The 12,016-nt window shown below is 48.7% G+C and overlaps 1 protein-coding gene across 1 annotated transcript; it reads right to left on the minus strand.

Annotated features, from left to right (window-relative positions):
- On the minus strand, positions 2,365-12,016 carry KLK13 (kallikrein related peptidase 13). Its single transcript, XM_005692758.3, has 6 exons — positions 11,899-12,016; positions 11,244-11,330; positions 7,165-7,354; positions 6,583-6,851; positions 4,910-5,046; positions 2,365-3,394 (listed from the first exon to the last, which is right to left on the minus strand). The coding sequence occupies exons 2-6, from the start codon at positions 11,293-11,295 to the stop codon at positions 3,206-3,208; spliced, it is 837 nt and encodes a 278-aa protein (XP_005692815.1). The 5' UTR covers positions 11,296-11,330; positions 11,899-12,016; the 3' UTR covers positions 2,365-3,205.

The following is a 12,016-nucleotide window of genomic DNA, read 5'->3' on the forward strand; positions in this document are numbered from 1 at the left end:
AAGTGGGGCAGTGGCTCAGCTTGGTCTGGACCGGCGTCCTTCCAGACTTGCAGGGGGGCGGGGGTGGCGCAGAGGTGGGTGGTGGGTGGTAAGGAATGTCCCTGGGGATGTTCTCAGAGGAGAAACACAGGAAGCTGTCTCCATCAGCCTGCAGGGATTCGACTCACTGCTGGATTGTCTTTAGGTCCGCATGGCTGTAAAATGGGGGAGCTGATATTTCTCCAACTGGGGCCTCAAGAGAAAGATCTGAGAGGCGTTATCTGCTGGACTGACGACAGGAAGTGTGTTCTCTTTTTGCTTTGGTCTCCCCCTTCCCCACCACCCATCTTTTCACCTCCTCTCTCCCTCCACAGGCCTCCAAATTCCTTCTTGCACAGGATCTCATTGTTATTAAAAATCCCCCTGGGGCAAAACAGGAAGGCGCGGGCAAGTGATTACAGAGTCCCTGGGAGATGCCAGGGAGGCAGGCGGTCTGAACAGCCTGCCACCTGGCTAGCCTTCTCGAATTAAAGTCCTGTTGGCAATCGGAGCCTCCTGCTCAGGTATGTCATTATTTTCTGTTCCGCAGGAAGGATTGGGCCGCCGCCTCCCGTTCTCAGATCTGCAGCTGCCACCCAAGGCGACCTGCTCGGGGCTGGAGCCTTGGAGACACGGCACCATAACAATGACATCAATAATAACAATAATACTCGTGACAGCTGCCACTTAGGGAGCATTCACTCAGTACCAGGTGTTCTTCTGAGTGCTTTCACGTATGAAATCAATCCTCGCAAGAGTCCTCTGAAGTAGGTGATGTTCTCTTTAACTTTATTAACACACTGAGACGGTTCTTCATCCTCAGATGGGGAGAAGTGAACTCGTTGGTGGCACATTATTGTTAATGATCTGTACAAGCCTCTGCTTTTGCTTTCCTTCTTTCCTTTTGCCCTCATTTCCTTCTGCCGTGACCTTTATTATTGTATATCTTTTGCCAGTATTTCTGTCACTCCGTATCCTTTGTGATCGCTTTTTATTATTGTTATTTTTATTTATTTTTATTATTGCTAATGCAGGCTTCCCACCCCACCCCCGCCCCCGCCCCCCGCTGTGGCTCAGCGGTAGAGAATCTGCCTGCCAAATGCGAAGATGCAAGAGACATGGGTTCCATCCCCGGGTCAGAAGATGTCCTGCAGAAGGAAGTGGCAACCCACTCCAGTATTCTTGCCTGGGAAATTCCAGGGACAGAGGAGCCTCTGGCTACAATCCATGGGGTCGCAAAGAGTCGGACACTACTGAGCGACTGAATAACAACAACAATCACGATTTGCAGTTATTTAGTTTGTGTCGTTTATTTCCTGTGAAACCGCTGAGGGCAGAGTTTACGGCTGCTTGGTTATCTGATACACAGTTTGAAACCAAAACTCCTGGCCTTTCCCTGCAAAACTGTTCCTTCAGCTTCCTCCTATTTTAGTAAATGGCAGCTCCATCCTTCCGATTGCTCAGGCCAGAGTCTTGGAGTCATCTTCGACCCTCCTCTTTTTTTTTTTTTTATGTTGAACATTAAAAAAATATTATTTTATATTGGAGTATAGTTGATTTACAATGTTGAGATACTTTCTGGTGTACAGCAAAGTGATTCAGTTAAACATATGCATATATCCATTCTCTTTCAGATTCTTTTCCCAGATAGGTTATTACAGAGTACTGAGCAGGCTTCCCTGTGGTATACAGTAGGTCCTTGTTAATTATCTACTCTATATATAGTAGTGTGTTTACATCAATCCCAAGCTCCTAATTTATCCCTCCTGCCCCCTCGACCCTCCTCTTTATCTCACATTCTCTGGCTGAAGTCAACAGACGCTGTGTAACAATCCCCTCAAACAGATCTAAAGTCTGACCCCTGAACTCCTCCGAGGATGTCACCCTGATCCAAGCACCATCGGCTGTCACCTGGCCCATGGCAGTCGTTGCACACCAACCTCTGCACCTTCTTCCCTAATCTAATACATCAGGCGGGCTCCTGCCTCACGGTCTTTGCCTTTCTTATACTTTCCACCTGGGCATTGAACCACGCACTTGAGGGTCACAGACAAAGATGCAACAGCCCAGGGTACTGAACAAAGATGGTGGGTAAAAGAACCGAAGATTTGGTGGACAACAGCTGCCAGGAGACCAAACCAGTCGATCCTCAAGGAAACCAACCCCAAATATCCACTGGAAGGACTGATGCTGAGGCTGAAGCTCCAGTACTCTGGCCACCTGATGTGAAGAGCCCAACTCGTTGGAAAAGACCCTGATGTTGGGAAAGATTGAAGGCAAGAGGAGAAGGGGGTGGGCAGGAGATGAGATGGTTGGATGGCATCCCTGACTCAACGGACATGAATCTGAGCAAATTCAGGGAGATAGTGAAGGACAGAGGAATCTATTGTGCTGCGGTCCATGGGGTCACAAAGAGTCAGACAGACTTAGCAACTGAACAGCAACATCAGCAAAGGAGCACGGAGGCCTCTTGGAACAGTCAACCCCAGCACCCTAGAATTTACAGCACTGTTGACACTGAATGCACATGGGGGTTCAGAGACAGGGAATATTGGCAGAACATGGACTGTAGGTAGAAATGGGACAACTGGGGAGACCCAGAAATGTCTCCAGGAATTTCCGCAGGTTCGTTTGAATGAATGAATCATCATGAGGCTCCAAAGTTAGCTGTGATGAATCAGAGGTGCACATAATGTTGTCAGGGCAGAAGATGCTGCAGACGAAAGAATATTTTCAGGAAGAAATGTCTTGGGAGTCTAGAACCTTCTTGAGTACAAAACATAGAAGGATCTAGAATATTGGCGGTGAATAAATACTTGAAGGGGTATAGGATGTTGTCAAGGAAGTTCCATTCACAGAACATAGAATATTGTTGAGATGGGCAGACGGAGGCATCCAAGTGTTTCACAGATTGCACATTCAGATGGTGATCTAGGTTTTATGTTGAAACAGTTGGGACATCTGGAATGTTGTCTTCATTGGGACGTTCAGGGGACTGGGATGTTTCAGTGATGCAACGTCTGGGAGAGCATGATGCTGAAAATGACTGAATGCTTTTGAAACATGCAATGTCAGCTGGGATCGGAAGTTTGGAGAATATAGGTTGCTAGTGCAAGTGGAACACTTTGGGAGGGACAGAGAAGGGCTGGGCCAACCGAGTAAGGGGGCAGGGACGCCAACCCGACTTTTATTGTGGGCCCTTCGCCCATTCCTGTTGCCAAGTTTTCCCCTTTCGGATTGTTTCTTGGATCCACGGAACATACTGAGAAACCCGGGTGTAGACACCAGGCCGGTTGGGCTGCCCACATGGGAAGTCTCCCCAGGAGATGATGCCGTGGAGTTTTCCGTTACAGACCAGGGGACCCCCGGAGTCACCCTAAGTGGGAGAAAGAGAGAGAGGCAGGGTGTCCTAAACAAAGGCAGCGACGCACATAGAGGCAGAGACAGAGAGAGACGGGAATACAGAGAGAGGGTGAGAGAGGGAAACAGAGAAGCTGACAGACACAGAGAGACAGACAGACAGACATTTCTGTGTCTCTCCCTGTTTTTCTGGTCTTCAGTCCATTAAAATGGTGATGGCGTACCTCACACCACTGTTCTTGGTTCTCTGGCCCCACATCTCACCTGCTACCCCTCCCCACCTCCCAACCCTGCTTCGGCTTTACGGCTCCTTGGTACCGTCTTACTGTTGAGTTAATCCAGCCGTGCTCCTGGTAGGGTAGGCAATACACCTGAAGGACCACTTCTCCCTCTGGGCCCAGGGCAGACGTTACTAACTGACAAGGCTCATGTTACTACTTCATTCTCATACCCTTTCCCATGAAACCAAAACTCAATCTTAAGAAGCCCCTCTCTCTTGGGAATAGGTTTTTTTTAAATTTTGTTTTGCCTGCATAGTACCCATTTCCCCTTATTTTGATGGCAGCCTCCTGATTTTTTTCATCTGGAGACTGCCCTCTCTCCCACTTTCAATCCATACACTTGTCCATGCCTCTGTCAGCCCCCAAGGCTAGTCACACGACTTAGACTTGGTCCATCAGAGAACCCCACGGCTCTGGCTAGAGTGGTGCCTCAGGACACAATACAGCCGACCCTTGAATGGCACAAGGGTTAAGGGCACGGACTCTGCACAGTAAAACTCCCCCTATAACTTGTAATTAGCCCTCTCTATATATGCTGTTCCTCAGTGTCTGAGGTTCTGCATCTGCAGATTCAATCAGCCTTGAATTGTGTATTTACTGTAGTACTTACTATTGAAATAAATTTCATGTATGAGTGAACCCATGCAGTCCCAACCCGTGTTGTTCAAGGGTCAGATATGCTAAGTCAGCCTAGTAAGAGAATCATGCTCAGAGATTATGTACACAGTTGGAAAGGAGATGTTCTCTCTTTGAAAGATGGTTCCTTAGAGGGTAAGATTTAAGACCAAAGCTGCTGGGGCCAATATGCTATATGGCATGGGGAAAGTTTAACTGAGAATGAAACCAAAACAGAAGAGCTGAGAGTTAGAGAGAGACAGATTCTTAAACATCATGTGGGCACCTGGATCCACCCATGCCTGAAACAAGACATCCTGGACTTTTCAGTCACAAAAGCCAAGGTTTTGCTTAAGCTAGTTTGTGTTGGGTTTCTGTCACTCACAACCAAAGGAGATCCAACATTTATATATCTCAACACAAGAATCTGGGTAGCCACTGCCAGTCAAAGCCCAGGCTGAAGATGAATTCTGTTCGCCAGCTGTGGGTACCCTCTTTTTATCCTGACCCTCTATGCTAAGAGACATCTCACCTTGCAAAAGACTGGTTTGCCCAAGGCTGGAAGCAAATCCTTCCCCCCAAGCATCAGTCCCCACCTCCTGGCTTGTGGCAACCCACCACCTCCTTGGCCTCACCTCACAGGAGTCATTGCCACCCTCTTTTGTGCCGGCACAGAGCATGTTGGGTGTGATCTTCCCCGGGTAGACTCGATGACACTCTTCATCTGAGCGAAGCTCGATGTTGGCACATTGGAGGGTTTGGGGGTAAGTCACTGAGGAGGAGAGAGAGAGGAAGGTCTAAGGATGTCTATTCTCGACAGCTTAATGGGGTGGAAGTTGGATGGGTGGCAAGTCTGTAGAAAATAATGATGGGAAGACAAAACTGGGAGGAGAGATGGGATATGTATTTGGGTAAAGTGGTGGAAGACAGAAATGTGGAGAGAAGGTGGGGGAGAGCTGGAAGAAAGGGTGAGAAGTAGAGAGAACGATGGAGAGGAATGGTACAGGGGTAAATAAACGCATCTCAGCAAGAGATATGAGAGGGGAGGTAGGGGAGGACAGAGGTGGAGCGAGTGATGCAGAAAGGTGGAGAGAAGGTGGTGGGGAGAGACAGGGAGGCAGCGGTGATGAGAGAGAGCCGGAGATGGGGAAAACACAGGGAAGAGGAGAGACGGAAGGAGAGGCGGGAGAGCAGGAAAGAGTGGCGGGAAGAAGGGTGGGGCACGCTGGGAAGAGAGACATGGGGATGAGATGAGGGGAGAGCGAGGGACGGCTAAGGAGGTGCAAAAGGCTCTTGCTGCTATAGAGCTCAACTTATAGTCATATATATATATACTTATATCCAAAAGATGTATTTATTTATATTTTATTATACTTAATAACCAATTATTAAATTTAGTTTCTAAATTATAAATGATACATATATATTTAAATACACACTTATATATAATATATATTATTTGAATACAATGTATTTAAATAAATATATCATTTATAGCTTAGGAAATAAATCTAATTTCTATAATTTACATATTTATATACAGATGTTTTACTATGTCAATCCATATAAATATGATCCAAATAAATATGTACATATACTATATATTATATATTTTACATATAAGTTTATATATATTTATATAAAGGAAACATAATTTTATATATGGTATATAACATATGTAATTATAGCTCTGTATTGGTAAATTTATGCATATTTATAAAAGGAAATATAACTAATCATTTACATGATATGACATATTATATATAGCTATATATATTTATACATTTAGATTTGCATATTCTTTATCAATATGGACTATAAATATAACTATATATACTTATACATTTATATTTATACATTCTTTATAAATAAAACTTTACATTTAAGTATTCTTTACATAGAATATAAATATAACCTTATATATACAATTATATTTATATATTCTTTATAAATATAGAATATAAATATAACTTGATATATATTCACCCATTTGCATATTCTTTATAAATATACTTTATGTTTATATATATTCGTATATGCTATTTATATATTCTATAAAGGATATACAAAACTATACATCATATGTAACATTATATAACTTCACATTTATATTTTTATATATTGATACTTTAATATTTACATGAAGAATAATATACCTTTATATATCACTATGTGATTCATGACTTATCCCATGTCTAATAAATCTAGTTTTATCTATAAAGACTCCTGCTCCGACCTGCCCTCCCGTCTCTGCCCCAGTCTCCCCGGCTGCTCTGTGCGGCCGCCGGCCACCCATGCGGGTGCGTACCCTGGGGGCTGGTGGTGGTGCCCCAGCCAGACACCCGGCAGCAGGTGCCGGGGGGCAGGCAGTGCTGGCGGGAGAGGGGCAGGGTCTGGATGTGCCTGGTGAGCTGCACGGAGGACTTCAGTTCCAGAAGCATGATGTCGTGGTCATGGTTCAGGTGGGTGGGACTGCTCTGGTACTGAGGGTGGGGGATAGCTCGAGCCACCTCCCGCACCTGCTCCCCAGCCTCCACACGCGCCAGGACATGCTTGCCCAGGTACACTCTGTACCCTCTGTGAGTGCAAGAAGCGGGTGGTCAGAGGGGTCCAGGAGCTTGCCTCCATTCCCATCCCCAGTCTCAGCCTTGCCCACCCCACTTCCTTATTTCCAAAGGCATCTGCTCCCACATCCTTGACTCCAGTTCCCTCCGAATCCTCTGCCGGGACTCCCTTTCCATACCCACACCCCCACGTCTCCACCAAACCTCGCACTCACCCCATGCCCATCACAGCCCAACTCCAACCTCATCCTCCAATTCAGCTCCTCCCACACACCACACCAGTTACAGTCTCATCCCCACCCCTCACTCCCCCAGGCCCCACATACTCCTTTAGGCAGTGCGCTGCAGTGAGGACCCATCTGGGGTGCACCAGGACCCCCCCGCAGAGCAGCCGCCCGTGCACTTGTAGGGCTGCCTGCCAGGGCTGAGAGTGGGGGGTACAGGTGTAGCCACCAGGGAGGAACCCGTTGGTCCCATTGGTGCCATTGAGAATCTTGGGGTACTCCCGAGAGATGCCTGGTAGAGGAGAGAATGTGTTAGAGAATTGGGGTTCACAGGGAAAGGAGGCCAGGCGTTATGTTTCTTGGGCTTGGGGAGCGAGTCAAAATTTTGCTCTGGGTGGCCAGGAATTGATGATTCATGTGTCGGTCTCTGGGTGTTGCCATTTTCTACACAGTGGAGATGAGCCAGGGCGAAGAGGTTGATGTCTCTTCTTTCTAGAAGTGCCAAACTCTCCACTGGAGGTTAAAAGAAGTGTTTGGGGAATGAGGAACCGTCTGATACGTAAGCAGAAGCTTGATTTCCTCCCACCTGAATTTTCTCTCTTGGTCCACCATAAGGATTGATTTCCAGGAGTAGAGGTGAGCCTACCCTACCTGTCTACCTAGGGAGTACCCATCCATCCATTCCTCCATGCTTTCTAAACACATTTACGGAGTGCCTTCATGACCTTAAATACCATTCATAACCTCTGTGAAGGGAACTTTCCTGGTGGTTCAGATGGTAAAGAATCTGCCTGCAATACAGGAGACCCAGGTTGGAGGCACAGCAGTCCACAGAGAGACAAAGAAGGTCTAATCCTGGGGCTTCCCTGGTGGTCCAGTGGTTAAGAATCCACCTGTCAACGTAGGGGACACAGGTTTGATCCCTGGTCCCGGAAGATCCCTCATGCTGAGGGGTAACTAAGCCTGTGCACTGCAGCCACTGAAGCCTGCATGCTCTAGAGTCCCTGCAACGAGATGCCACCACATTGAGAAAGCTGAGCACCGCAAGGAAACATAGCCCCTGCTTGCCACAACTGGGGAAAGCCCAGTGCACCAACCAAGACCCAGTGCAGTCAAGACAAATAAAATAAGCAAAGAAATTGAAAAAAAAAAAAAAAAGGACGTCTAATCCTGAATGTGCCACTTCCTGGCTGGGTACAAGTCTCAGTTTTCTCTGCTGTAAAGGAGGGAAAGTTATAGTTCGTCTCTCATTGGACAGTCGTAGGTTCCATAAGATCCTACGTTCAAGACACACACAGGACCTGGTGTGGAGCAAGCACTCAGGAAGCAGGGAGGGCTATTAATTGCACACTCAGAAACTGAGTCATCATCACTTCTCTTTCAAACCTGATTTTGACAGGAGAAAGTTTTCATGATGGTGCTCATATCCTTTTAACATCTCTCTTGTCTTGCTGAGGTCACCTTTTCAAACCAGGAGGAAGCAGAAGGTTGCCTTCGGCTGGCAACCCCCCAAATTAAGTAGAACCAGCTGCCTTTCCTATTACGGGGGAGGTCAGAAAGGGAAACTGCCTATTATTGACGGAGGTCAGAAAGGGAAATTGCCTATCATCAACAGACAATTCAATAAACATTATAATTGAAAACAATATTGATCCAATTCAATAAATACTGCTTTTGTTCATTGTGCAGAACTGGTTTTCTTTTCCATCGTTGTTCTTCAGTCGCTATGTCCTGTCTGACTCTTTGTGACCCCGTGGACTGCAGCACGCCAAGCTTCCCTGTCTTTCTCTATCTCCCGGAGTTTGCTCAGACTCGTGTTAACTGAGTCGGTGATGCCATCCAAATGTCTCCTGTCTTCCTTTTCCTTTACCTTTATTTATAGCAAAAGATGCTGTTTTCCACTTAGAATAGTGATATTAACTTCAAATATGCTCTAAGTGAAAAAAAAAAAAAGTTGCCTCTAACCAGTCCATTCTGAAGGAGATCAGCCCTGGGATTTCTTTGGAAGGAATGATGCTAAAGCTGAAGCTCCAGTACTTTGGCCACCTCACGCGAAGAGTTGACTCATTGGAAAAGACTCTGATGCTGGGAGGGATTGGGGGCAGGGAGGAGAAGGGGACGACAGAGGATGAGATGGCTGGATGGCATCACTGACTCGATGGACACGAGTCTGAGTGAACTCCGGGAGTTGGCTATAGACAGGGAGGCCTGGCGTGCTGCGATTCATGGGGTCGCAAAGAGTCGGACATGACTGAGCGACTGAACTGAACTGAACTGAACTGATGAAGACCATTAGGTTGAAAATAATAAAGATGGTTTGTGTGAAGTCCCTTCAGTCGTGTCCAACTCTTTCATGACCCCGCAGATTGTAGTTCAGCAGGCTCCTCCAGCATGGGATTCTCTAGGCAGGAATCCTGGCAGGGGTTGCCATTTCCTACTCCAGAGATGGTTTGCCAGAGCATAAAGTCCAGGGTGTGGAGGACAGGGTGGGCAACATGGATTAAGGTCCTGACTCAGGCACTGCTGGTTACTTTGGGGCAGGACCCTGCTGTCTGAGAGCTTTGAGTTTTTCAGCTATGAAACTGGAGTAATTACCATGCGCCTACCTCCCCAGGCTGTTAAGGGCTCCATCAGCCCTGCCTGTGCAGCTCCTAGCTCCGGGGCATGGCACCCAGGAGGGGATATGGGAGTCTCCTAGGAGTGTCACCACAAGAGAGAAGCTACCCTGCCTTCAGCCCAAGAGTGGTGATGGGTGCCTGAGGACCCCCACTCCTTCAGGTCCCAGCTCAGGTGTCAAGTCCTTTGGGGGCCCCAGTTCTGGGCCAGGAACTGCCATTACATCTCTGGGCTTCCAGGTTGGCTCCTTGAAACCATCACCTCGCCTCACAGTTTTAACTAACAATTAGGGGAATTGTCTGAATGATGTCAGCATCCATCTCTGCTAGGTTCTGGGCACTGAGCACAGGAACTGTGTCTACGCGTACAGCACCCAGCCCAGTGCCTGGTGCTCAGCCGTCTGTTGAATGAATGGATGAATGGGGTTTCCAGACAACTTGCCTGCCAAGGCAGGGAAAGGGGACTTAAATGGGAGGAGAGGAATATCTGGGGACCAGCTCTGCATGGAATCAGGTTTGGGGTCTCCTTCCTGGTGGCTCAGATAGGAAAGAACCTGCCTGTCAGTTAGAAGATGCAGGAGACATGGGTTAGATGCCTGGATCAGGAAGATCCCCTGGAGAAGGGAATGTTAACCCACTGCAGTATTCTTGCCTGGAGAAATCCCACGGACAGAGGAGCCTGGCAGGCTACAGTCCGTGAGGTTGCAATGAGTCAGACACGACTGAGCAACTAACACTGTAATGATTATCAAGGACTAAAGAACAGTCTAGGTTCTGGAAGGGCCTGAGACTAGAGACAGAATACTACCAATAAAGCAGTGTGTGTGTGTGTGTGTGTGTGTGTGCATGTACACTCATACACATGCTCACGCAGTCATCCCACTGTGACCCCAAGGACTGTAGCCCTCCAGGGTGCCCTGTCCGTGGGGATTCTCCAGGCAAGAATACTGGAGTGGGTTGCCATGCCCTTCTCCAGGGAATCTTCCCCACCCAGGGATGGAACCCTTGTGTCTCCTGCATTGGCAGGTGAATGGATTCTTTACCACTAGGGCCACGGGGAAGCCAATAAAGCTAGTAATGACGACTAACTTCCCAGTCCCTTCTGTCTTTCAGTATTTACAACCACCCTTTGTGGTAGTTTCCATGTTACAGATGAAAGAAAGAAGCTAAGTTACTTGCTCAGTGTGGCAGTGTCGGGATTTGAACCCCTGTCTATGTCTTCTAACTCTTGAACTTGGGAAGGTCTTGGGGATGGACTTTCTGGTACAGAGTAGGACAGTCAGTGAGAGGGCTGGTGTGCAAGGTCTCCAAGGCTTAACAATAGGGCAAGCCCATCAGAACCTGCATACCCCAGGGAGAGGTCTGGGGTAGGTGGGGAGCATGGACTGACCCCAGCTGGGTCACCAGGTCACGCAGGGACACGCAGGAAGCAAGCCTGCGCCCCAGGGACTCGCCCCGCCCCCGCCAGCGGGCTGGGGGCGGAGCTTGCGGCTCCCTGCCGCTCCCGCCTCCTACCATTGTTTGCAGTGGCCACCCCGCCTCCGCCCCCGCGCATTGCATTCTTACCTCCTGACCAGGCCACCGTCAGGAAAGAGATCGCGGCGGCCAGGGGCCACATGGTGACTTTGTGGTGGGGGGCAGGGCGGGCGGAGCCTGCGAAGTTGAAAGGGAGTAAGAGCGGGCCAGAACCCTCCATCTCTGGATACTCCCTACCCTCTGGATACTCCCTGCCTGCTCTGCTCTGCGGGTTTCCCAGTCTTGAGTGTCCTCTCCTTTGCTCTGAAAACCTTGACCCTGGAAGCTGCACCGACCCCCCCACCTCCCAGTTCCATTCTTGGTGTGTGTATGGAGGGGGGGTTGGGGGGGATCCCAGTAACGCAATGGGAGGGGCAGCTTGCACATCCCTCCCTGGGGCTGCAGCTCTCTGGCCTGCCTTTCACCTTGGGTGGCCAGTCCCCCCACCCCAGCCCTCCAGCCGGCTGGATCCTTGGTGCACTCTCCTGCCCCTCTCTGACCTTTGCAGGCGCCTTTCCCCTCTCGGATGTCTGGTGTAAAACTGAGCATCTTATCTTTCCTCTGCTTCACCTCTCAAACCTCTGCAGATTTCTGTCTGGAACCCTGCCTCTGGCCTCTGCCTCCATCTCCCTGACTCAGCTGTCTCCCGCTCTCTCCGACCCTCCTCCCTCTCAGTGCTCCTGCCCCTGCCATAGGCGGACCCTACCTGGGTCGGGCCCGCGTGACTTCTGCTGCCAGCTGCCTCCAATTTCAGCCTCAACCCATGGCTTTTAACCCCTGAACTCCCTCCCCCAGCGCCTTCAGCGTTTCCCTGTTGCTGGCCT

Source organism: Capra hircus, chromosome 18 (genome assembly GCF_001704415.2).
Source record: "Capra hircus breed San Clemente chromosome 18, ASM170441v1, whole genome shotgun sequence".
Lineage (NCBI taxonomy): Eukaryota > Metazoa > Chordata > Mammalia > Artiodactyla > Bovidae > Capra > Capra hircus.

Excerpts from the sequence above, each read along its gene's own strand:
- KLK13 (XM_005692758.3), bottom strand. The coding sequence starts at position 11,295 with ATGTGGCCCCTGGCCGCCGCGATCTCTTTCCTGACGGTGGCCTGGTCA. Across the intron at positions 7,355-11,243 it reads GACGGTGGCCTGGTCAGGAG|GCATCTCTCGGGAGTACCCC; the intron begins GTAAGAATGCAA and ends CTCCTCTACCAG. Across the intron at positions 3,395-4,909 it reads GTGGCAATGACTCCTGTGAG|GGTGACTCCGGGGGTCCCCT; the intron begins GTGAGGCCAAGG and ends TCTCCCACTTAG.